The sequence below is a fragment of the Scyliorhinus canicula genome, chromosome 17, assembly GCF_902713615.1.
Source record: "Scyliorhinus canicula chromosome 17, sScyCan1.1, whole genome shotgun sequence".
Taxonomy (NCBI): Eukaryota; Metazoa; Chordata; class Chondrichthyes; order Carcharhiniformes; family Scyliorhinidae; genus Scyliorhinus; species Scyliorhinus canicula.
This window is the reverse complement of record NC_052162.1, coordinates 95,287,028-95,314,207: the sequence shown is the minus strand read 5'-3', so window position 1 is coordinate 95,314,207 and position 27,180 is coordinate 95,287,028. Positions and strand designations below refer to the sequence as shown.

Below are 27,180 nucleotides of genomic sequence, written 5' to 3'. Positions count from 1 at the left end.
CCCTTCTAGCTAATGGAGATCACAGGGTATTGGAGCTGCAGTGAGCATATGTGATGAACACCTGTCAGCTTATCTCACCAAGCAGCAGATCTTGATCTCACACAAATGTTATTTTTTTCTGTTCTTCAGAATCACCGGGCAGATCCTGAGGGACTATTTACCAAACTGGAGCGGATTGGAAAGGGGTCATTTGGTGAAGTCTTCAAAGGCATTGATAATCGGACACAGCAAGTAGTTGCCATCAAAATTATTGACCTCGAAGAAGCTGAAGATGAAATCGAAGATATTCAACAGGAAATAACTGTACTGAGCCAGTGTGATAGCCCATATGTAACCAAATATTTTGGATCATATTTAAAGGTAATAGACATATTGATTTACTTTGTTACAGTCGAATCATAGAAGTTAAAGAACTAGAGGCCTTTGGCTCCATCATGCTTTTGAAGTGGAGCTACCGGCTCCAGTTCCTGTCTCTTTCCTATTTTTTCTATTCAAATAGATTGCAGGGGCCTTTTTTAATCATTTATGTTCTCGTGGTGAAGAATTTATTTTCTTTCCAATCATCTATATCATGACAAGTAACTTTCCCTAAGGTTTCCTCCTACAGGCAACTAAAGACATGCTTGTTAGATGAATTCGATATTCTGAATTCTCCCTCAGTGTACCCGAACAGGTGTCAGAGTGTGGCGACTAAGGGATTTTCATAGTAACTTCATTGCAGTATTAATGTAAGCCTACTTGTGACAATAATAAAGATTATTATTATTATTATATCTGTTTACCATTGCAAAAGCTTTCACAGTCCCACAAAGACTCTCCAAGATACTACCCCGCCCCGAGACCTTCTCCCATTTGAGTCTTTATTGCTCATTATGATCACTCAATGCTCCTTACCATTCTGTGAATTTTGACAGTCCTATAATTGGGTGCTCAGAATGGCATTTGTGACTTAGATCTGACTAATGACACGGCGGGACTCCATGCTGTGTTTTTGCTGAGGGAAGTGCTCCTCATATTGAGAATGCGAGTGCATCGCTCACTCTAGTTCCAGGATGTGTAGAACACAATGGTGAAGTGGAACTGATTAACCTGCTGAATGAATAATGTGTTTGGTGGCGGCTGACCCATGAATGGGTCCGGTATCCTTCCATTGGAACGTATTGTTGAATTTCCAGCCATCATGTGGTTTTACAGAAGATTCATTGGTAGGATGTGGACGTCACTGGCTAGGCCAGCATTTATGCCTATCCCGAATTGCCCTTGAGAAAGTGGTGATGAACTGCGTTCTTGAACTATTGCAGTCCCTGATGTGTAGGTACTGTTAGGGAGGGAGTTCCAGGATTTTTGATCCAGCGACAGTGAAAGAATCTAATTAGCGCATTTTTAAAGTGTAAGGCCCTTGATTGAGAGCATCCACAGTGGTGGATTTACAGCTGGAAGAGTCTCAGAATGATGAGGTAACTCGGGAGAAACTGTTTCCACTGGCAGGGCGGTCTTTAACCAGAGGGGGTAGATTTATGTAACGTAGGTGGCACGGTGGTTAGCACTGCTGCCTCACAGCACCAGGGACCCGGGTTCAATTCCAGCCTTGGGTGACTGTGTGGAGTTTGCACGTTCGCCCCTTTTCTGCATGGGATTCCTCCGGGTGCTCCGGTTTCCTCCCACAGTCCACAGTGCAGGTTTAGGTAGATTGGCCATGCTAAATTGCTCAAAGTTTAGGTGGGGTTCAGGGGATGTGTGGGCCTAGGTGGGGTGCTCTTTCAGAGGGTCAGTGCAGACTCATTGGTCCGAATGGCCTCTTTCTGCACTGTAGTGATTCTATTTAAGATAATTGGCAAAATAACCTGATGGGGGTGTGGGAGGAGATGCAAAATATTTTAATGCAATGAGTTGTTATAATACGCATGTGCACTACCTGCTGGGGAAGCAGATTCAAGAGCTACTTTCAAAAGGAATGCTCTAAGGAAAAAGTTACAGGGCTGTGCATTTAAGTGCTGGAGAGCAAGACCCTCTTCCAAGGAGCCAGTACAGGCACAATGCGCCGAATGGCCTTCTGTAATGTATGGTTTTGTGAGGATCGTTTTCAGCTGCTTCTTGGACACCATTTAGTTTCCTCTGGTCAACTTTTAATATCATCAGTAGCAATCCTCAATGTTTGTGGGAGGGAGATAACTGATTGATCTCCAATCTGTGGTTTAGTTTCCCCATCCCTGCCATTCTCCAGTCATAGAATCCACAGCGCAGAAGGAGGCCATCTGGCCCCCCGAGTCTGCACCGGCCCCTCGAAAGAGCACCCCATGCCTCCACCCCATCCTCAAAACCCTGCAACTCAGCAACCCCACCCAACCTTTTTTGGACACTAAGGGCAATTTCTCATGGCCAATCCACCTAACCTGCACATCTTTGGACAGTGGAAGGAAACTGGAACACCCGGAGGAAACCCACGCAGGCACGGGGAGAAAGTGCTAACTCCACACAGGCAGTGACCTAAGACGTGAATCGAACCTAGGACCATGGAGCTGTGAAGCAACTGTGCTACCATGCAGCCTTCTCATTCTGGAATCCTATTTATCCTTCATCCCACCATTAGCACATCAGATTTCAGCCATCTAAGCTTCATGCTCTGGGCATTTCCCAGTCCCTTACCACCTCCCCTTTTTAAAAAATTTAGAGTACCCAATTCATTTTTTCCAATTAAGGGACAATTTAGTGTGGCCAATTCACCTACTCTGCACATCTTTGGGTTGTGGGGGTGAAACCCACGCAAACACGGTGTAAACCGCACATGGACAGTGACCCAGTGCCAGGGTCGAACCTGCAACCTCGGTGCCGTGAGGCAGCAGTGCTACCACTGCGCCACCGCGCTGCCCCCCTTTCCACCTCGCTTGAAACCCTCCTTAAACCGACCTCATGGGAGCAAGCGTTTGATCACTCCTAATATTACAGCTTTTGGTACAGTGCCCATTTTGTTTCTCTCAGGCTTCAATATGGCTTTGGAATGCCTTTCTGTATGAAGGTGTGCTGATTGTCCCTTTAAGGGAAACACAGCAGAGTAAGGGTCACCTGGCCTGGGTGACCAATCAGGACTCAGAGTGGGGAATCACCCCATTCCAGAACTAGCTGCAAACATGTTGTTGCTCTTGTAGATCCTTGTAAATAATTATTTTGTTAGTCACTAATGAAGTCTCTGAAAATGCACCGTTACATAAAGATACTATTTAAATATTGATGCTTTAATGCTGGTACGTTTGACAAAAGAGTGACTTAAGGTAGCAAAGAGAAAAGTAGTGACCCACCAACATTATTTAGCATAATTGTCAGCCATGCCTCAGGTGGTAGCCCTCGTAATCTCTGAATCACAAGGTTCTGGGTTCCAATCTCACTCCCAAAACCTAAGTGCAAAAATCAAGACTGCATGCTCTAGCTCAGCACAGGAATGCTGCACTGTTGGAAGTGCCATCTTTCAGGGGTGATCTTCGACTAGGGCTGCATCTGCCAGCTTGGTTGCTGTAAATGATCCTGTGCCACTATTTTGAAGTCAAACAGGGCAGTTATTTCAGGTGTCCTGGCCTACATTTTCCCACAACCAACGCCACAATAAAACAGATTATTTGATCATTACCTAGATTGCTGTTTATGGGAACTTGCTGTGAGCAAATTGACTGCTGTGTTTCCTACATCATTAGCTGCAAAGCACTTCGAGACATCCGATAGTCATAAAACACACTACATAATGCAAGCTTTAACCCTAACTATGGGTAATGTAAACAACCAAAGGCAGTTAAGTTTGCACACATCACTCAGAAATGGAGATGAGTGATGGCTAGTTTGGGGCCAGTTTAGCTCAATTGGCTGAATGGCTGGGTTGTGATGCAGAACAAGGCCAGCAGCAGGGGTTCAATTCCCGTACCTGCTGAGGTTATTCATGAAGGCCCCACCTTCTCAACCTTGCCCCGACCTGAGGTGTGGCGATTCTCGGGTTAAATCACCACCAGTCAGCTCTCCCTCTCAAAGGGGAAAGCAGCCAATGGTCTTCTGGGACTTTAGCGACTTTACTTACTTACTTTAGTTTGTGTTACATGTTGGCTGTGGGAGGAACATTGGCCAGGGCACTGGGAGAATTTGCAGCTCTTCAAATAGTGAGGCAGCATGGGAGCACAGTTGCTTCACAGCTCCAGGGTTCCAACTTCAATTCCCGGCTTGGGACACTGTGCAGATTCTGCACGTTCTCCTCGTGTCTGCGTGGGTTTCCTCCGGGTGCTCCAGTTTCCTCCCACAGTCCAAAGATGTGCAGGCTAGGTGGAATGGCCATGCTAAATTGCCCGTAGTGTCCTAATAGTAAGGTTAAGGGGGGGGAGTTGTTGGGTTACGGGTATAGGGTGGATACGTGGGTTTGAGTAGGGTGATCATTGCTCGGCACAACATCGAGGGCCGAAGGGCCTGTACTGTTCTATGTTCTATGTACCCTTATTGTCCAAAAATATGTTAAGTGGGGTTACTGACTTACGGAGATAGGGTGGAGGTGTGGTCTTGGGTCGGGTGCTCTTTCCAGCGGCTGGTGCAGACTCGATGAGCCGAATGGCCTCCTTCTGCACTGTAAAATCTATGATTCCAGTGCCCTCGGAGATTTTACACTGCCCCCCCCCAAATGGGTTCAGAGTCAGCGGGGAGAGGGGAGTGTAAAATTGAACAGATGGGATTCCGCCCCCCCCAAGATTCTGCCTGGCCAAACCCAGACCCATTTGCATGCTTATGTGGGCAGGGCCTCGGGTGGGAAACCCACCTATTCACAATAAGGCCCTTAAGTGTCCACTTAAAAAAGCCTTATCTTGCCCCGCCTCAATTTAAAGGTTGGCCGGAGCAGGGTGGGAAAGTGACATTTGCATTTTTCCCCATCTCAGGCGTTAGGTTTTAGGGGGTGCCTCACTCTGAAGCTCCCTCAGAGTTGGAATGTTTCTTGTGGGTTTCGCCCCCACAACCCAAAAAGATGTGCAGGGTAGGTGGATTGGCCACGCTAAATTGCCCCTTAATTGGAAAAAATATGAATTTGCTACTCTAAATTTCTAAAACAAAAAGTGTTGGAATGTTTCTCCCTATCCCCTCCCCTCTGCGAAGTTGGCGAGTTCTGGACACCCTCTCACCCACAGGGCGATACCTTTTTGAAGATCTAGACCCAGGCAGAGTGCTGCAGTACCGTGTCTGACCACTGCAGTGCTCTGCTTGGCCAGGGTGTGTCATAATATCCACTCATGTACATCATGAGATGCAGACAGGCAGTGATTGACACACAGGATAACCAATGAACACACGACACAGAACAACCAATCACCAGACAGGACACCACCACTATAAAGCCCACAGGGCATTAAGGCTCTCCCTCTCTCACAGGACACGGCTAGGGAGATAGTCGCAGTGCACAGGCCAATGAGCATCATCACCATGTGATAGCGAGCTAGTCTGGTCAAGCCAATAGGAGGTTATCAGTTAGGTTAAAAGAGTGTCAACCCACAGCAGATTACGTACAGCAATCAACAGGTTCAATAAAACAGTGTTGGACCATCTCCTGTGTCGGAAGCCTGTTTCTTGTTTTACTGCATCCAGTTGCAGTCGATGTTAGACCAACACAGATAACACATCAGGGTGAAGAGCTGTCGGCCAATTAGGTTGGCCGATAGCTTTCATGGGCAGGACTGCCTGCCAAGGGTGGACGGAAGTGAGTGTTAAATGGGAGCGAGAGTTTGCATCGCCATCCTTAAAATTCTACACCATGTTGAATTTCACCACACTTTTTCGAAGTGAACTGATTTGCGAGTAAGTTTGCAATAAGCGACTAAGTCTAGACCCGAAAGATGTCAGGTTCAATCCTTGGTCAACAACTCAAAAGCTTGGCTTGTTTTAGAAAATGACGTCAGATATCATCCGTAAGTCACCTGCTATATCCCAAGCAATGCTTGCTTGCTTCTGCTGCCTTCCAGAGTTTCAAAGTTCATTGCAAGATGACTTTCAAGCTCCGTTTGTGTCTGCAGCATGAAGTTATTTTTGACTTTCCATTCTGGACGCAGCCTTCTCTCCCAGGAGCTTGTACAAGAAACATGGCGCTGTACTGCACAGTATTTTCCAAAGATTGTGACAGCACCAAGTGGTAATTCAAGGTTTGAGTTGCGCCTGAAGTACTTGGTGGCATCTGAGATCAAGGGTAAGACATTAGCCTGGATTTTATCATCAGTGGTGAGTGAATAGTGCTGGCTGCGGACTGGATAGAATATTGCATTGAAGCTTGTGGGGGTTAGAAATCAATTTTTGCACTGAGTTATTTCAGGAGACCTGGGACCTGTATGATTGGGCATGCATGCTGTGTATCTTTTTTATCAATCAGGTGGCATATTCTTTCTGAGACACGCAGTGTGAGATCAGAAAGTGTAAGTTCGAATATTTAATTTAACGTTGCATCATGTTGAGAAAGTGAAATGAAGACAAGGGAGGAAAGATGCGGTTGAGAGTGAGAAATGAGAGGCAGAACAAAAACATAAAAAAAACAAGTATTTGAATGTTTGATTTTTAAAACAATAATTAAACTCAGAAAGAATGAGACTCCACACTTGTAAATGTTTTTTTTTCAGTGCCAAGGAGGGTGTTTAGTAGTCATTAAGACTCGATGCACTGTTAAAAATTAATTGATACTTAAAGGACAAAACCCAAAATCATGGATATCTATCACATATTATAGCAAATGTGCGAGGCAAGTTTTTTTACACACAGGGTGGTAAATATATGGATTGCGTTGCCTGGGGAGGTGATGGGAGCAGGTACAATAGTGGCATTTAAGGGACATCTGGACAAATATATGAATAGGGACGGAATGGAAGGATACGGACTATGTAAGTGCAGGCGGTTTCAGTTTAGGCAGGTACCATGGTCGGCGCAGGCTTGGAGGGCCGAAGGGCCTGTTCCTGTGCTGTATTGTTCTTTGTTCTTTATAGCTCAATTCCCATATATTCCAAAGCAAAGCCTCCTAGCAGGATGGCAGAGCAGTATAGTGCAGCTTCTGAGAAGCATGGAAACTCAGACAACAACTTCCTGATTTGGACGTTTAACTGTGAATGTGCTTTCACAGCAGCCAACACTACCTCACAATTGCGTTTCTGCAAATTTAATTTAATTTTGAGTTTACTGTGCTTTCAGTAGGGAGGTCTGTTGGTGGAATGCAGGTCGTGAATTTATGTTGTCTAGATTCTTCAGTTCATTGTTTCAGTAGCGAAGCATTTTGTGAGGTTCATTAATGGTCAAGTGACCTCAGTGGGGTTTGAAATTGTGGACGGTGGTTCTATTGATAATTGCGCCAATTTAGATTTACCTGTCGATTGTCTCCCGCACTTATGCTGCTGGATGATATCAAAGAAAAGATAGTTCTTTATACTAATCTCTTTTTCAGAGTAAAAGTGCTTCAGAATAAGCTTCACTTAGTCCCATGTTCTTTCTCCATGTTTAATTAACCTCTTGCATCAAATCAGTTCAATTCTGTCTTTCCCGGGCACGAATCAGCGGGCCCAGAAACCACGAAACAGGCTTCATTGAACTCGGTGTGTTGAGGTGGAGAGAGGGTCTTGTTGCCCTGTTAACTCAGCTCAGCTGTACACTCCATCATTAACGCCAACAGGAATTAAATGTAGACTTAGCTAGTCAACCAGTTAATGGAAAAGACCAACTTTGCCTCTGGGCAAATCTGTAGTTTGCAAAAAAAAATTTTGTCCTTTCTTTGCCAGTTATTTCTTGTTCACCAGGCAGGGTGTGTTCCATCTCTTCCCATTTCGTCTTTCCAAAAAATATACTTTTATTTATCAAAGGAAGTGCAAAAATATTTCAAATTGAATATTACAGAAGGTGCAGTTGAATTCAACTTTTCTCCGTACAGCATGTTCCACTTTGAGTTGCCTCAATACAATCTCAATACTCGTGCTTGGGCAGGGAGGGCCCCAGTCAGGAAACCCACCTTAACACAATAAGGCCGCAAAGTAAGTGGCCACATAAAAAACTTTATTCTGCCCAGCCTCAATTTTAGGCTTGAGTAGGGTGGGAAAGTGACATTTAAACCTTTCCTCATCTCATGTTCGATGGGGTTGGGGGGGAAAGTATCTCATTCTGAAGGTGCCTTCAGAGTTGGGGTGCCTCTTTTTTCTTTTCCCTCTCCCTCCCCGATCAGGAAATTGGAGTTCCAGGACCCAGAAAGTTGTCGAGGCCGTGCCCTTGAACATTTTCACGGCTGAGATTGATAGGTTTCTAATCAGTAGGGGAATTCAGGGTTACAGAGATTAAACAGGAAATTGGACATAGAGAGTGTTACATCAGCCATGATCTTGTTAAATGACGGAGCAGGCTCAAAGGAGTCAATGGCCTACTCCTGTTCCTAGTTCTTATGGTCTTATGGGCACATGTTTAAGGTGTGGGCAAGAGAACCAGGAGATAAATGAGGAAAGGAGTGGAATAAATTGGATCCTTCTATAAAAGAGCTGGTATGGACACAATGGGTTGAATGGCCTCTTGTTTGTACTGCAGTCAAAGGCACGCAACTGGGTGATTGTGTAATTAACAGCATCAAACTTGCTCATTTTTACACCCCTGCTGTCACCTGCTCACCACTTGAGCTCTCTTCTGTCTGTTTGCATTTGAATAAGGGGTTGAGGTATGAAATTTCATCAGGTTGCCCTTGGCGTGAGGCAACTTAGCTGTAGGCACATCACTGTGCTCTGTGCTGTCATTGACAGACATATCACAAAGAAAATCGACTCTGTCATCGTTCTCCAGAATCCCGAACTGCCTTGCAAGGTCATGGGAACACCAGCACCTACAAGTCGCATACCAGCCTGAAGTAAATCGATTTTGCTTCACTGTCGCAGGGTCAAAATCCTGGACGTACCTATGCTATGTAGACTGCACGGATTCAGGAAGACGCTCACCACCATATCCTTGAGGACAGTTCGGGATGGGTAGTAAATGCTGGCCTTGTCTGCAACATACATACAGTCCCAGAATCTTTTTAAACTAATGGCTCCCATACTAATAATAATAATCTTTATTAGTATCACAAGTAGGCTTACTGCAATGAAGGTACTGTGAAAATCCCCGAGTTGCCACACTACGGCACCTCTTCGGGTACACTGAGGGAGAATTCAGAATGTCCAATTGAACTAACAAGCACGTCTTTCGGGACTTGTGTGAGGAAACCGGAACACCCGGAGGAAACCTACGCAGATACGGGTAGAATGTGCAGACTCCGCACAGACAGTGACCCAGGTCACGAATCAAACCTGGGTCCCTGGCGCTGTGAAGCAACAGTGCTAACCACTGTGCTACCGTGCTCACCTAACAAAACAGCCCAGGGAAAGCTTATAACTGTACAGATACTAGCATTAGTGTGCTATCATGTGGTTCATTCCTAGCATTCAAGTATATATCTAAGCTGACATTTAAGTGCAGTGCTGAGGGAGGTGCTGTCTTTCAGGTAAGGGGTGGAACTGAGGCCTCCATCAGTGTTCTCTTCCGATAAAAGATGCTGAGGCACTATTTGAAGATCGGGGTGGTTTCTCTGGGGTACGAGATAATATTCCTTTCTCGCTCAGTGTCATCAAATGCAGATTAACTGACCATCCAGCTCATTTGCTGGCAAGAAATAAACCGGCTTCAAAAGTAGATCTCCTGAGGTTGTGCGAAGGTGATCTTCATCATAGAATCATGGAATCTACAGTGCAGAAGGAGGCCGTTCGGCCCATCAGGTCTGTACCGGCCCTTGGAAAGAGCACTCTACTTAAGCCTTCACCTCCACCCTATCCCCTGTAACCCAGTAACCCCACCTAACCCTTTTGGACACTGAGCAATTTAGCATGGCCAATCCACCTAACCTGCACATCTTTGGACTATGGGAGGAAATCGGAGTGCCCAGAGGGAACCCACGCAGACACAGTGAGAACGTGCAGCATTATCACAGACAGTGACCCACGCCGGGAATCGAACCTGGGACCCTGGAGCTGTGAAGCAACAGTGCTAACCACTGTGCTACTTATGAGTTCAAGCTTCATTGTTCTTCGACTATAGATTAGCTTTCAAGGACAGGGGTCAGGGGCAAGATTTGCCATGGTGCAAGTGGTGAGTTGACAGTATCAGCTAGCATGTGGAAACAGGAAAGGCAATTGGGTGGGTCAGCAGTTTAGTGGGAATAGGGTGGAGGGAACAGGAGGCGGATCTCATGGGCAAGATGACCTCTCAGCGGGTATCTTGAGGGAAGATAAGAGAGAATAATGTGGGGGAAACCTTGGGGGAGCTATGACAGGCTCGGGGAAGGGATGATGTGGCAGCAGCATTGTTACTTCCTTGTTTTTTTCTAAATTTGTATAAACTGAAGCAATCTGGGCTGCAAGAGAAGGAAACAGAAGAGCTGAATCTCCAGAATTTAAATATACAATGTAAATGGAGAGAGTGGGTGATGGAAGTCTAGTTAATATTGTGGATATGGGCCAACGGGCCATTTGATAAAGAACCGCAAAGAAGCGAAGCAGAGAGTGGGAGTGAATAGTTGGTTTTCAGATTGGCAGGAAATGCTAAGTGCTTTCCAACCCCCCTCCCTTCCAAACCTCAGGGATCAATGTGGGACCACGGCTCTCTGATATGTATTAATTTATAATCGATGTACCTGTTTGTGACCCCAAGTGACCCAACATCACCTGACATCTTATCTAGCTGAAAGTAGCCAGCTGTAAGTCGGCTCCAAGTATTTCTGGGAGATAGCCAGTTTTACATTCCGAGGAGGTGGTGACCTGGTGAGATTGTCATTGGACTAGTAATACTAGAGTAATGCTCGGGGGCCCTGGTTTGAATCTTTCCATGCCAAACGGTGAAATTTGAACTCCATAAACAATTTGGAATTCAAAGGTCTAATGATGGCCATGAAACAATTGGCGATTGTTGTAAAAACCCATCTGGTTCACTGTTGTCTCTTTAGGGAAGGAAATCTGCTGTCCTTACCTGATCTGGTTGACCTGTGATTCCATACCCCTGTGGCTGACTCTTAAATGCCCTCTAAACAAGGGCACTTAGGGCTGGGCAATAAATATTGGCGTACCCAGCCTACATCCCATGAATGAACAAAAAAATTGGTTGACGATTCCTAGTTTTCATTAGCCTCTTTGCATTAGTCTCTGTAATCGTATTCATATCGTACTCTTTTACAACATCTTGTGCTGTTAATTCATCCACCTCATTATGAATGCTGCCGCCATTCAGATATGGGTGGCATGGTGTAACAGTGGTTAGCACTGCTGTCTCACAGCGCCAGGGACCCGTGTTCAATTCCAGCCTTGGGTGACTATCTTTTTGGAGTTTGCACATCCTCCACGTGTCCTCCCACAGTTCAAAGATGTGCAGGTTAGGTGGATTGGCCATGTTAAATTGCCCCTTAGTGTCCCGGGATGTGCGGGTTAGGTGGGGTTTCCGAGATGGGGTGGGAGCCTGGTTAGGGTGCTGTTTCAGAGGGTCGGTGCAGTCACGATTGGCCGAATGGCTTCCTTCTGCACTGTAGTGTTTTTCCGATTATCTTACATTCAGGGTAGTGTATAGTAACCAGCTGATTTTGATTCCGGGCTAGCCATGTTGAGGTTGCAAGTCAGGTCCCACTAAGACAAGCTGGGGAAAGTTAGTTCCAGTAAATCAAATAATATATGGACTGGTACCAATAAAAACCAACACCCAGCTAGCTTGTCACTTTTAATAACCCAACAACGTTGTCGTCCCATCCTACACACAGCCTGTAAAAGGCCGGAGCAAACATTAGTACCAAGAATAACAGTTAGTTTCCGAGGATGTCTCAAAACATTTTACAGCCAATGAAGTTCTCCAGAAGTGTAGTCACTATCGTAATTCGGAAACTCCCAGAAGTTATTTAGGCACAGCAAGGCCCTCCAAATAGTAATGTGGTAGTAACCAGGTGACCAGGTAGTAATGGAATAAATAATGGCCAGGTCACCAAGGAGCATTCTCATGCTGTAGTGGGATCTTAGTGGAAGTTTTTCTATTCAACTGAGAGGGAAGGTGAAGTCTCGTTTTGATGTCCCATCCAAACGACTCCTCTGACAGTGAAGCACTCCCTCTGTACTACCTGCTCTACCATTTCAATCATGGATGATCCTCTTCCTCAGCTACACATTCCCACATTAACCCCCATATCCTTGGTATCCAATTGCTCTTCCTTTTGAATATGCTGAGTGACTGAGTATCCACAGCTCTCTGAGGTAGAGACCTCAAAGATTCCCAACTCTTTAAATGAAGAAATGTGTCCTCATCTCAATCCTCAAAGGCCGACCCCTTGTTCTGAGACTGTGGCCCTAGCCCTCGACTCCTCACCAGTGAAAACCTCCGCCTAGCAACCACCCTGTTAAACCCAAAATTTGATGAGTGTTGCGATCTCTGAAGAGGTTAATAACTTTTTAAAAGGAATATGAACTTCCACGTATTAGCTGAGAAGAATAACACAAGAGTTTTCATTTTGAGTCCTTTACTGTAACAAATGACTAAAATACACCATTGACTAAACATTTTTTTGTCGGCAATATGTACTTTAAACTATAGAAAGGAACTTTATCTTTTATACTTACCCCCTTTACACTCTCCACGGAATTAAAGTACTGAAAGCAAAGAGACCGCAGTTGCGTCCAGCTTCCAATGGATTCCTGTATTCCTGTTTTGCTAAGTAGTAATGCCATGTGATCACTTCCAGGCATTTTCCTTGGTATTTTGAGTTTCCAGAATCTAGTGCCAGCAGCAGTAAGGCCTGTCATGATGATTCCTTCCATCTGTCCATACCAGCTCAATTCTCCCAGAATATGAGATATGTCTCTTTGACTAGAGGCTGTCTTCCTCCTACATCCGGCTGTGGTAGTTCACAAAACCAAGCAGCCTCCTTTCTCTGCTGACCAGAGAAAACTGATATCTGTCAGTGATTTGTAGGGAAGCCTGTAACGTGATCTTAAAAATGGCTGCCTCTATACTCTTTACCCATGGCAAAATGATACACATTAGCCTTGCATCCAGATAGAAATGCTGATTAGTTATTCTTGACCCTAACTCTCTTTCAACTTGATCGTAATGTAGAGTTCGCAACACTGTTTACACACACCCTGATACTGGGACTTTGGAGACAGAGTCTCCAACGTTAACACACTGTTGCCATTGTCTCCAACTGCAAATACCTATGTCCCTCCCAGTAAAACAATCTAAGCCTTCCTTTGATCTCTAACAATCAAACTACCCAAGCTTACTGCTAGGCAGATTTTTGAACAGATTGCAAGCCTCTCCCACATCTGCTGCTGCCTGTATCTACTCATGCCTGGAAATCGGCTGTCATGGTACGTCATGCTTGTCTATCTTGCACCATCCTCACACATCAACTGTAGTTTATCTGCAACTGCCTTGTAACCTTGTCCTCATACCACGCCTTGGTGAAATCCTCTTTCTGCTGCCCTCCACTGTACCCTCCAGAAGAGATCTCTTTAGTTTTTCAGCTCTGATCAAATGTCTGAAATATTGACATTTTCTTTTCTCAAAGTCAGTTTTTAGAGTTTGTTTCAATCTTGCAATGTAGAATCTAAGAGTTTTTTCCTGGTTAAAGGTTTGAGTTTTAGTTCGCAGTTCTCCCACCGTGCAGACACAGGGAGGACGTGCAAACTCCACACAGTCACTCAAGGTCGGAATTGAACCTGGATCCTTGGAGCTGTGAGGCAGCAGTGCTAACCACTGCCGCCACATTCCCGTTGTTAAAACATCCTTCATCTCTACAAAATTACTTCTGGCTATCTCTAGCCTCCTTCTAACTTCAGCGTCACACCTTCCATTTTATTGTTATAATTTGTCCTGAAGAGACAAACTTATCTATTTGTTCCAGTGTGACACCTTCTACTTCAAAGCTCACTCTAGTTTCTTCTAATGTACATCTTCCAACTGCCATTGTTTTCTTTCTAGCGTTCAATCCAGTGCTATGATTCCCTACCTTATTTGCATTAGTGTGTATTATACAGATTTTTTTTAAATGGTGTTCTTATCGGGAATTTTAATGTTTGATAATAGGAATTATACACCACTTTACATATGTATTTACAGTTTACTGCCAGGATTCTTTATGTTGTTCACGATTACTCTCATTTTGTTTGGGGGGGGGGGAGGGGGAGGGAGCAGAGGAGGGTACGTTCTGTTTTGACAGAGGTTAGGATGACACCTTGAAGACCACCATGGATGGCATGACTCCATCTCAACCACCATAACCCTGGACGTTACATCGAAGAAGGCCGCCCAGAACCTCCTGAGTCTGGGACAGAACCAGAACATGTTGGCCAGGCCCCCCTGACACCGCTCGCACTTGCCCTCCACCTCTGAGAAGAACCCGCTCATGCATGTCTTAGTAAGGTGCGCTCTGTGGGGACCACCTTTAGCTGCTTCAGGCGTAGGTGGGGTTAATCCTGTTCAGCGTCTCGATGCCATGTCCCCACACCCCGCATGTCCATGCCCAGCTCCTCCCATTTCCGCCTGGACTCATCCAATGGGGTCCTTTTCTACGAGTCGTCCATAGATGTTGCACATTTGTTGTCCCCTGACAAGTCCAGCCCTACCATTGTGTTCAGAAATGTGTGTCCAGGTCTCTGGGGGAATATTTTTGTCTCCCTCCCCATGCATACACTCCAGGAGCCCGAGCAATGTATCAGCAGCTCACTTGGATACATTGCATCAGGCCATAGCTCACCTCTCAAGATGGGGAGCCCACACTGTTCTCGGGTGCAATTGTGGATGAGCAGGAAAATAGGGCCTTACAAAATACAAGTTTAGTCGTATGCTTGGCCTGTAAGATGAATCCTTACTTTTTCAGCCAACGAATGATTGTTTAGGGTCAAACTTACAAATCAATGCAAAGGATCAGGCAGAATCAGACAATGCAGGCCTTGCTGTTAAGAGGATATATGGATTGTTAAGACACCTCCACATGGTGCAAACCATGCATGACAAGCATAACTGGGCCCTCCTACAACAACACTGTTGGTTCGCATTTTATTCTTCTGTGTTTAAGGTAACTTGCATTTATAGAACAGTACAGCACAGAACAGGCCCTTCGGCCCTCGATGTTGTGCCGAACAATGATCACCCTACTTAAACCCATGTAACCCGTATACCCATAACCCAACAATCCCCCCATTAACCTTACACTACGGGCAATTTAGCATGGCCAATCCACCTAACCCGCACATCTTTGGACTGTGGGAGGAAACCGGAGCACCCGGAGGAAACCCACGCACACACGGGGAGGACGTGCAGACTCCACACAGACAGTGACCCAGCCGGGAATCGAACCTGGGACCCTGGAGCTGTGAAGCATTGATGCTAACCACCATGCTACCGTGAGGCCCCCCCAAAAAAAAAATTTTTGCCAGAATTTTTCAAAAAGTCAAATGTCGACTATGCGCTGCAGTATTTTCGTTCTGAGTTAAAGCACTCTGCAATTGCGCAATCCTTATTTGGTAGAAATATGATGGTGTTCATCAACTCTGGACGCTGGTGGCACGCTGGGCGCTGGTGGCACCCTAGACACCTGTGGCACCTGGGGCAGAATCTGAAGACCTGCAACCTAATAAGTGTCCCATGTCTGATTATGCCAGTTAATGAATTCTATAACTTTTCTGTTCACAGGGGACAAAGTTATGGATCATAATGGAATATTTGGGAGGCGGTTCAGCCTTGGATCTGGTAAGTGTCTAATTTATCCATTGATTGTTGTCACAGCGAGTCTATATCTGAAGTCTCCTTCCAACCTGTTGAAGCTGCAATTTGGCTTTGTGAATCGCTGGAGGAGGTGGGCTAGGATACAAACTCTGAGACTATTTCCTTACCATTGGGTTTTGTCAGCGAGACCCTACCTGTTCCTGGCTAATGGCTAATTTGTTCGTAGCTGCTTTCCACACAAGCCCCACATCAAATCTAGGGAAAGGAAAATTGGGGAATATTCTATAAATAAGGGAACGTTAACCATCCTGAAGAATGTAGAATGTCATGACTTGATTCAGATCAGTAGTCTGTCTACCTGCTTTATTCTTATTGCTGAGCATGCTAAATGTGGTCCAACGCTGGATTGCCAACACTGGTTAGACTGTGTCCCTAGAGGTTTAATCACATGACCACCCATGATAGTCCCAGCCCTGAGCTGCTACCATTGTTGCACAATTTATCAGTGATTCAGTAATGGCGGTTGCACTATCCATGATACATTGCGCTCCAGAACCATTGTTGCCCAGTTTATCAATGATCCATTAATGGCGGTTGCACCATCCATGATGCATTGCGCTCCAGAACCATTGTTGCCCAATTTATCAGTGATTCAGTAATGGCAGTTGCACTACCCATGATACATTGCGCTCCAGAACCATTGTTGCCCAATTTATCAGTGATCCAGTAATGGCGGTTGCACTACCCATGATACATTGCACTCCAGAATGAGCTCTATCCTCCATATGGTTTTGCCATGTGTGGGTGCCAGGGCCTCATTGAACCTTGAAGTTGTTGAGAGTCCAGCTGGAGTAAAACATGAGACAATGTCGTAATGATTTTCCTTCTGGATTGCTCACCCGCATGTCTGGGAGATGAATCTTGAATGAAGTATTTGGCAAAGCTCTAGCCCGATCCAGGAGGGTTGGCAAACCCAGTGTCATGCCATTAAATTTAAACCAATCACCAGCTTGGACTTAAGATGGAGAGATAGCCAAAGGGTTTTGATTGTTACACTCAACGATTCCCCCACACTAAATTACTGCCTCCTCACTCCCTGCTATCAGTTCTGTTCTCCTTCTGTTTTATTCCATGCTTTGTGGACAGTTGTCTGTTCACAATCACGGTCTGACTGCTTCTCGACATTAGTGCAAAATATTTTCGCATAACATTAGCTCTGCAAGGTTATTTACGTAAAAGAGAGACCAGCATCTTCTATATACAATACAGTAGTGCCTTCCATAATCTCAGAGCTCTCCAAAGCCTTTCTGTTTACTGAAGCACAATTGTAATTGAACCTCACAGCCAATTTACACACAGCTCAATCCCACAAAATTGTGGCACAGTGGTGGGCGGCCCAGTGGTTAGCATGCTGCCTCAGTGCCAAGGATCCGGGTTGAATCAGGTGACTGTGTGGAGTTTGCACGCTCTCCCCAGTGTCTGCGAGGGTTTCCCCCGGGTGCTCTAGTTTCCTCCCACAGTGCAAAGATTCACAGGTTAGGTGGATTGGTGAGGCTAAATTGCCCCTGAGTATTCAAAGGTTAGATGGGGTTATGAGGATAGGGCATGGGAGTGGGCCTAGGTACGGTGCTCTCTCAGAGTGTCGATGAAGACTCGAATGGCCTCCTTTTGCACTGTAGAGATTCTATGGAAACAAACAATGCAATAATCACCTGATCATTTGGTTTTAAATGTTGTGTGAGGGATAAATAATGGCTGGGACACTGGGAAAATGCCGTTGTTCTTTTTCAAAATATTACTGTGGGATCTTTGAAGTACACTTGAGAAGTTGTTTCATCTGATAGTGTAGCACTCCCTCAGTGCTACACTCGGGTGCCAGCCTTGATTATGGCTTATGTGTCTGGAGACTCTGAAGAGTGGCTCGGACCAGTGGTGAGGCACGAATCATGGAAAAATGGTGTCCATGATTGGAAATTAGGCTAAGTTTGTTGAGTGAATGACCCGTTTGCTGAGAGCCATCCAAAAATCCCGCCCTGTCTCCAACTCTTTGGTGGGCACAGTGCAGCCTACGGTGGCAGGCACTGACAGGGTGGCCATTAGACACTCTGCTATATAAAGGTAAGTTGTTGTTGTAATGTTTATCTCGCTTTCAGCTTGCTGTTATTCTGTCTGGAGTGAAAATCTGTGTCGGTCACATTCCGGAAACACCTCAGAATGTCAGTAATATTTTACTATATTTTATTGAGTAGACCAGGCTAGGTTTGTTATCTTCCAGGTGTTTAAAAGCGTCTGCCAGTTTAGCCCAGCCTGTGAGTGCAGCAGAATAATAGATGATCCATGTCACTATAAAAGTGTAAATCTCCAATTCATTGTGAGCAGCACATAATAGTGCCTGTTTTTTGTTTAAATAACAGGCAGGAAAAATATCAGCCAGGGTTGTGGCCTGGTGATGTGATAGAGCCTGACTTTGTGAAGCGGGTGAATTGACAGGGTAATATACCAGTTGTTTAAATATACTGGGCTAGTGGTTGTATTTACACTGCATTTGCATTTAGCCAGGATCCCTGGACCCCATTGAATCTCATCTAACAGACGGAAGGGATAAAACGCCTGGGTTAATGATTCACTTGAAATCGTTGTAGCTGTTTGCCTACTGAAAGAGTGGAAGGGAGAGTTAATGGTGAAGTGTGAAAAGAGACAGAAGACTGAGAACATTGTGGGAGGACTAACAAGGCAAGGGAATACACAATGAATGGTAGGATGCTAGGAAGTACAGAGGACCAGCAGGACCTTGGAGCAGTGTTCTTCAAACTTTTATTCCGGGGACCCATTTTACCAACCGGCCATCCTTCGTGATCCACGCCGGCCGACCTGCGTGACCCACCATTTTCTCTTGCCTTGTTTACTGCTGACAAAATGGAGGAAATGGTTTTGGGTCCCTTTGACCCTCGTACATGCTCCTCCAATGGAACCTGTTGGATGAAGGTGAAGCCTTCTGGTGTCGGAAAGCATGAAGTCTCCATGTCCAAAGTTCTGCATTTTCTTCCTGTAAAATTTTATCAAATAACCCCCCCCCCCCCGAACTTGTAAAAAAAAATGAATAAATGAAAAAAATAAAAATTAAATGAGTAAAATGCATGAATAAAACCCCCCTGAACTTGTAAAACAAAAAGCTGCGACCGTTTAAAAAAAACGGCCAAACTGCGCATGTGTGCCTGATCATCGGCACGCACGCGCATAGTTTTGCGCATGTGCACCGATGATCAGGCGCATATGCGCAATGCGGCCGATTTTTAAAAATATGTTTGCCACCATTTTGAAATGTTTGAAATCCGCTTGCAGCCGGCGTTATTAAAAGCCAGCTGCTGTGGCTGATTCGCGCGATCGGGAGCGCCGCGAAGTACGACTCCGGGACCCACCCACAGGTCACGCCCCCGAGTTTGAAGCACACTGTCTTGGAGTGACTGTCGAAAGATCCTTGAAGGCAGCAGGACAGATAGTTAAGTAGGTGGCTAAGTAGACATGCGGGATACTTGCTTTTATTAGCCAGGGCATAGAATGTATTGGCAGGGAGGTTATGACTTAGCTTTATAAAATCCTTGTTAGGCCACAGCCAGAGTACTGTGTGCATCTCTGGTCACCATACAATTAAAAAAAATTAAATTAAAGTTGCCGTAGTCCTCGAGGACCACAGGCCACACTCTCCTTTTGGGAGAGGAAGCTGACTGGTGGTGATTTAACCTGAGGGTCACCACACCTCAGATGAGGGGCAAGATTGAGAAGCCCTTTCATGGATAACCTATAGCTGGCACGGGAACTGGATCCATGCTGTTGGTGACTCTCCACATCACGAACCAGCCATCCATCCAAATAAGCTAACTGACCCCCAAACTATACCGGCACATTAAACCGCCGTACCATTAGGCATGAAGTGATTGCCCTAGAAAGGGTATAGAGGAGAGGCATCGGCATGTTGCCTGGGCTGGAGCTTTTCAGCTATGAAGCGAGGCTGGTTAGGCCAGGGTTGTTCACCTTGGGGCAGAGAAAGATGAAGGGGAACCCGATTGAGGTGTACAAAATTGAGGGTCATAGGGTTGATAGGGTGAAACCTTTCCCCTTCGTAGTGGGGTCAGTAACTAGGGGGCATGGATTTAAGGTACGGGGCAGAAGATTTAAAGGGGATTTGAGGAAATACATTTTCACCCAAAGGGTGATGGGAATCTGGATCACCCTGTCTGAAAGAGTGGTGAAGGCAGAAAACTTCACGACGTTTAAGAAGCATTTAGAAGAGCTCTTGAAATGCCGTAGCATACAAGGCGACAGACCAAGTGTGGGAAAATGGTATGGAACAGGTAGGTGTTTGATGACCGGCGCAGACACGGTGGCCAAAGGGCTTATTTTCGGGGCTGTAAAACTCTATGGCTCTATAATTCCCTCCTTAGGTTAACAGCAGTGGCCATTGCATCAGGTGCAGAATTCCAAATTCTCGAGGTATAAAACTGTGCTTCATGATTACCTCAGTATTCCTTTACCTTTGACCCTTCCTGGCTTCCTGTCATGCAGAAGGCTGTGTGTGTCGTACTCCCAATGTGTGGTTCCCTTTACCGTTGGGCAGTGCACTGCACTAGAACTGGGAGCAGTTCTGGATTCAGACTGACGATTTGAACAGCTTTCTCCGTGACTTCACCAAGATCTCACCCGAGTCTCAGCTTCATTGAAATCCACCTCATTCTGATTCCACCACAAACCCCGTTGAGGTCACGCTCCTGACTCCTAATTAAGCATGTAGTTCTAACCCAGTACACAAGCTAGAAAGGAAAGCAACCTGACACTTCCTGGCCATCTTTTGGCCACTTGAATTCTGCTTTCTGTTCTGCTTTTTAAACTGAAAATGTTAGTTCTCCTACCTCTTTCCAACCAGTTGTCATTCGAATGGACAAGCAGATGAAATTGTCTATCATATCGAGGTGAAAGGCACAGTAAAGCTGGAAGTTGTGTTCAATCTTGTTATCATTTATTTTGTTGGTGTTTATCCTCCCGACACCCCTCAGTTTCTCAGCTTGTAACAACTTCTTTGTGTGTCTGCACAGGAATCGGGCATCCAGATTTCTGCTTGTATATCTCCTTGGCCGCCTGTCACCTTCCTCCCGCCACAGTGCATGTAAACCAATCTATAGTCTCTGCTATAGTTGATCATTGAATTATTTTCTATCTAAAAGAAGCCCCAGCCATGCTGTAGCAGAGCACCATTATCACGCGGGCATGTTGAACTCTTAAAAATAGCGATGCATTTAAAGTTACGGAACAAACCGTGACCCCCCCCCCCCCCCCCCCCCCCCCCCCCCGTGAAGAAACGGCCAGAGGTTGGAGGAGGTGACTGGAGCTAAATTAACTCAGGCCAGGCTGGGGCATCCAGCTGGACAGCGGAAGTCATGGCTAGAGCGGACTTCACAACTCTTTCCAGCACCGGTCTGACTCCGAAGTGGTGCTGCCCAACTCTGCACTCTGACAAAGAGCGGGGGGGGGGGGGGGGGGGGGGGGGGGGGGGGGGGGACGTCCTACAACGCAGAAAGAGTTAATCCAACAGCTGAAACCTAGTCACTGACACTGCCGCTTAGCATTCAAACTCAGCCCCTGAAGGCAGCTGAAAAATCCCAGCACAGCCACAAAGCAGCTAATAGAAATTACTTTGCATTGTTTACGTAGAAAATAGACACAGGAGGAGGTCATTCAGCCCTTCGAACCTGTTCCGCCATTCATTATGATCATGGCTGATCATCCAGTTCAATACCCTGATTTGGCGCACCCCCCCCCCCCCCACCCCCTATCCCTTGATTCCTTCAGCCCCAAGAGCTATATCTAATTCCTTCTTGAAATTACACCACATTTTGGCCTCAACTACTTTCTGTAGTAGCATATTGCACAGATTCACCACTCTCTGGGTGAAGAAATGTCTCCTCACCTCAGTCCTAAAAGGTTTATCCCTTATCTTCAAACTATGACACCTAGTTCTGGACTCCCCCACCATCAGGAACATTCTTTCTGAATCTACCCTGTCTAATACTGTTAGAATTTTATATGTTTCTATGAGATTTCCTCTCACTCTTCAAAACCCAAGTGAATGTAATGCTAGCTGACTTAGTCTATCCTCATATGTCAGTCCCGCCATCCCAGGAATCCGCCTAGTAAACCCACAGCTTCTGATTGGGGCTTTTTGTGTTTCTGGACTGCTCTGTGGTCACATAGAGACTGAGGAAATAGCTCGCCAGTTTTTAAATAGGTTGTGCAAATGATTGTGCAGAAAGATGTTGGGAAATCTATAGGGCGGTAGCAGTTGCAAATGCAGCTTCAGGTTTGCTGGCCGTTTGATGGGGTTCTGCTGCTGAATGCTGGCTTTCTCCAGGGAAAGTCAGTGGTGGCTAACTCTCTCCCTCTGCAGTGTTGCTGCTTTGCGGCTGTGCTGGGATCTTTCAGCTGCCTCTAGGGGCTGAGTTTGAATGGTAAGAGGCAGCGTCAGTGTCTGTGTTTCCGCTGCTGGATTAACTCTTTCCACAGTGTAAGGCACGTAGCACTTCTCCTGATTTGTCAACATGATTGTGAAACTCAGAACTATAAACTTTGCACGCCCTCTAGCAGTGACTACGAGAAGTGAGATTATTGAACCACATCATCTTGTTGCAATATTGGTAGGAAATGGCACATGTTGATAAACTGTCCAGTGAATTCCTGTTGCTACGTTTCTAATTAGCTGTGATATTGGTTTTAATTTCATATTTGCTTGCTATTTAAATGTAGGAATGGGTGAGATGCATTCATTTCTATGCATTAATTGCAGATTTGGATGGAACTATATGTTCTACAGATGCATTTTTGGAGTGTTTGCATCAAATTTGCACTGTCTGTTTGATATTTGAAGTGCTCCGAATCTTAGGATTTTATAATAATAATCTTTATTAGTATTACAAGTAGGCTTACATTAACACTGCAATGAAGTTACTGTGAAAATCCCCGAGTCACCACACTCCGGCGCCTGTTCGTGTACACTGAAGAAGAATTCAGAATGTCCAATTCACCTAACAAGCACGTCTTCAAGAACATATGGGAGGAAACCGGAGCACCTGGAGGAAATCCATGCAGACACCGGTAGAAAGCTTAGACTTCCCTGAAAGGATTGTGAATCTTTGGAATTCTCTATCCCAAGAGGGTTGTGGCTACTCTATCACGAAACACATTTAAGGCTGGGAAGACACATTTTTAGTCTCTCGAGGAATTAAGGGATATGGGGAGCGGGCGATGAAGTGGTATTGAAGCTCGAGGTCAGCCCCGATCGTATTGAATGGTAGAGCAGGCTCGATGGGCTGATTGGTCTGCTGCTCCTATTTCTTACGTTTCGAGTGTGATCATCCCACAGCTTAATGATGTACAGGCAGAGAGGGAATGGGCGACCACCAGGCAGGAATGAGTTCCCCGAGTGCAGCTCATCTCAAGCCGGTATTCTGTTCCGAATAGTGACGAGAATGATGCCTCCTTGGGGAATGGAGCTAGAGCTAAATGCAAGGCCAGCTCAGCTGTACAGGAGGAAGATTGAAAAAGCAACAATAATAGGAGATTTGATAGTGAGAGAAACAGCTGGCATTTCTGTCCCACAGACGATAGTTTGAATTGACGATAGTTTGTTACCTCTGTGGTGCTGAGGTGAAGGATGTTATTGAACTGCTCCAGAACATTCTAGAGGGGTGGTGGGGAAGCGAGATTGTGGTCCATATCCATACCAACGACACAAGTGGGGAGGGGGATGAGGTGCCTGTAGGAATGTTTTAGAGAGTTAGAAATGAGATTGGCAAACAGGACCTGAAAGATAGTAAACCTCTAGATTACTCTTGGACATTCTGAATTCTCCCTCAGTGTACCCAAACAAATGCCAGAGTGTGGCGACTAGGGGATTTTCACAGTAACCTCATTGCAGTGTAATGTAAGCCTACTTGGGACACTAATAAAGATTATTATAGGTATGGTCAGAGTAAGAATAAAATGCAATAAGGTCTAAACTGGCTTTACAGTGGACGTGTGTGAATCCATGGAGTGTGGTAAATAAGGTTGATGATCTGCACAGGGGAATATAGCACAGTGCTACCATGCCGCCATATGATGGTGTGGAAATTATGGAGAACTGACTCAAAAGAGGACATGACTGGGTCTTAAATATTCCTGGATAGAATGAGTTTAGGAGTGATATAAGGAAGAAAAGAAAGGGGGAGGATGGCCATATTGATTGGGTAAACATTACAGAGCTGGGGAGAAAGAGAGGGGTCATGGAGAGTACCTATCTAGTTCGAGCGAAGAAGCAATGGAGACACTCGGATACTCTGGGGTAATTAAATGGTCACCAATTAGCAAGAAGGATGCAGGAGATCACGTTTGCAAAAAAGTATTACAAACGGGTGCAAGAATCATAAATCAATGATAATGGGGGACTTCAATTATCTGAATATAGATTTGGAATGTAATGGTGCAAAGGACAAAGAGGGGGAGGAATTTTTGAAGTCTGTTCAGGAAAGTCTTCCGGATCAGCATGTTTCCAGCCTCATGGGGCATTGCTGGATTTGGCTCTGGGGATTGAGACATGTCAAGGGACATTAGGGGGAACAGTTGAGGGGGGCAGTAATAATACTCTCCAATCATTTACATTAGCAACAGCAAAGGTCAAGGAGCAATCCAGGGTAAAAAGTAATTAGGGGAGGGCCAATTTTAGTAAGGTGAGAACAGATCTGGCCCAGATAAATTGTAATCATAGACTGTCAAGCACCCATTACCTGTCTTTAAAGAAGAGATAGTTAGTCATGGTACATTCAGATGGGGGAGAAAGATTGGATAAGCAAAGCCAGAACTCCCTGGCTGAAGAAAGAGCGAGGTAGTAAGACAAAGCCCAAAAAAAGATATAATAGATGTCTGCTTGATAACATAAGTAAGAACAGGACAAGAATATCGGACTTTCGGAGGGAGGGGGGAGTGAAAAAGGTAATGAGAAGCAAAGGGAGAGTATGAGAAGAGACTGGCAGTTAACATAAAAGGAAATCTGTTTGTCTGCTATGGGCATCAAAAGAGTAAAATATTAGAAGGAAACTAAATTATCAGGGGGGCTGATTAGGAAACATGGAATTTATGCAAGGAAGTGAGGGCATGGCTGAGCTACTTTCTATCTGCCAAAGTCATAGTGAAGAAGGAGGTCGTAGAGTCATTGAACTAAAAGCTGATAAAGAGGAGGTAATAGAGAGGCTGACTGCACTTAACAGTTGATAAGTCACCAAGACTGGATGAGATGCATCAGAGGATACTGAGGGAAGTGAGTGTGAAAATTGCAAATGCACTGGTCATAATCTTCCAGTCATTCTTAAATACAAGGGTGTTGCCAGAGGACTGGCGAATTGTAAATGTTACACCCCTGTTCAAAAAAAAAAAGGGTTTAAGGATACACCCAACAACTGCAGAGTAGCCAGTTTAACCTCCTTGATGGGAAAGCTTTTAGAAATGTGGAACAAATCTGGGACAAATTTAACAGTCACTTGGGCAAATGTGGATTAATTAAGGAAAGCCAGCATGGGGTTTGTTAAAGGCAAATTGTATTTAACTAACTTGATTCAGGATTTTGATGAGGTAGCGGAGAGTTGATGAGGGTAATGTGGTTGATGTGGTCGACATGGAATTCCAAAAGATGAAGTGCTGCACAACAGAGATGTGAACAATGTTAGAGCCTGTGGGATAAAAGCAAGGTTGGCAGCATGGAGACACAATTGGCTGAGTGACATGAAACCAAGTGGTGGCGAACAATTGCACTTCAGACCAGAGGAAGGTACACAGAGGAGTTCTGTGGAGATCGGGACTAGGATCACTGCTTTTCACGATCTGTATTAATGTCCTCTGCACCAAGATGTGGATCTCATAAAACCCACAAGTATTGTGAACTGTGACAAGGACTTCGAGAAGATGTAAATAGGGTGGCGGAGTGGGTGCACAAGTGGCAGATTAAATTCAATGCAGAGAAGTGTGAAATGGGGCATTTTGGCCAGAAGAATGAGGAGCTGCAATGTAAAATAAAGAGCACAATTCCAAAAAGGGATCTATGTGCACACATCAGTGAAGGAATATAGATAGAACAGTACAGCACAGAACAGGCCCTTCGGCCCTCAATGTTGTGCCGAGCCATGATCACCCTACTCAAACCCACATATCCACCCTATACTCGTAACCCAACAACCCCCCTTAACCTTACTTTTTTATTAGGACACTACGGGCAATTTAGCATGGCCAATCCACCTAACCCGCACATCTTTGGACTGTGGGGGGAAACCGGAGCACCCGGAGGAAACCCAGGGGGAGGACGTGCAGACTCCACACAGACAGTGACCCAGCCGGGAATCGAACCTGGGACCCTGGAGCTGTGAAGCATTTATGCTAACCACCATGCTACCCTGCTGCCCTGGTGGTAGGAGAAGTTGAGCAAATGGTTAATAAAGCATCGGTATCCTGGACCTTGAAAATAGAGGCATGGAGTACAGAAACAAGGACGTTATGATCAACCTTTGTCAAACACTAGTTCAACCTCAATTCAAGGATTGTGTCCAATTCTGAGCAACACACTTAAGATGTGAAGGCATGGAGAGGGTGCAGAAAAAAATTATGAGAATGTTTCCAGAGACGAGGGGGCGGCACGGTGACATAGTGGTTAGCACCACTGCCTCACAGCTCCAGGGACCCGGGTTCAATTACGGCCTCGGGTGACTGTCTGTGTGGAGCTATCACTTTCTCCCCCTGTCTGCGTGGGTTTCCTCCATGTGCTCCGGTTTCGTCCCACAGTCCAAATATGTGCAGGTTAGGTGGATTGGCCGTGCTAAATTGCCCCTTGGTGTCCAAAAAGGGTTAGGTGGGGTTACGTGGATAGGGTGAAGGCGTAGGCCTTCAAGGGTACTCTTTCAAGGGCCTGTGCAGACTTGATGAACCGAATGGCCTCATGCACTGCAAATTCTATGATTCTAGTTCAGTTTATATGGATTGATTGGAGAAACTGGTCACTGTGGAGAAGTGAAAATTGAGTGATTTGCTGGAGGTGTTCAGAAACATGAGGGGTCTGGACAGAGGAGATAGGGAGAAACTGTTCCCAGTTTCAGAAGGGCGGAGAACTAAAGGACACCAAGATAAGGTGGATGGCAAAAGAAGCAAAGTGGTTAAAATCTGCAACGCATCATCTGAGCGTGCGTTGGAGGCATATTCAAAAGAGAATTGGATAATTATCTGAAGAGAAAACATTTGCAGAGCCACAAGGAAAGGGAGCGAGAATGGGACGGGTTAATTTTGCAGAGGGCACAGCTGGAGGGCTGAATGGCTTCTTGCTGAAGTGTAATCATTCTATGGGTAGAATTTTTAGGAACATAC

General features: G+C 45.5%; 1 protein-coding gene across 1 annotated transcript in view; it reads left to right on the top strand.

The window, feature by feature from the left end:
- The window catches only part of stk26 (serine/threonine protein kinase 26), a 116,265-nt gene that overhangs the window by 73,907 nt on the left and 15,178 nt on the right, over positions 1 to 27,180 (top strand). Inside the window, exons 2-3 of the mRNA XM_038775477.1 lie at positions 130 to 360; positions 15,718 to 15,774. Coding sequence (XP_038631405.1) covers positions 130 to 360; positions 15,718 to 15,774 — 288 coding nt within the window. The remainder of the gene's footprint in view (positions 1 to 129; positions 361 to 15,717; positions 15,775 to 27,180) is intronic.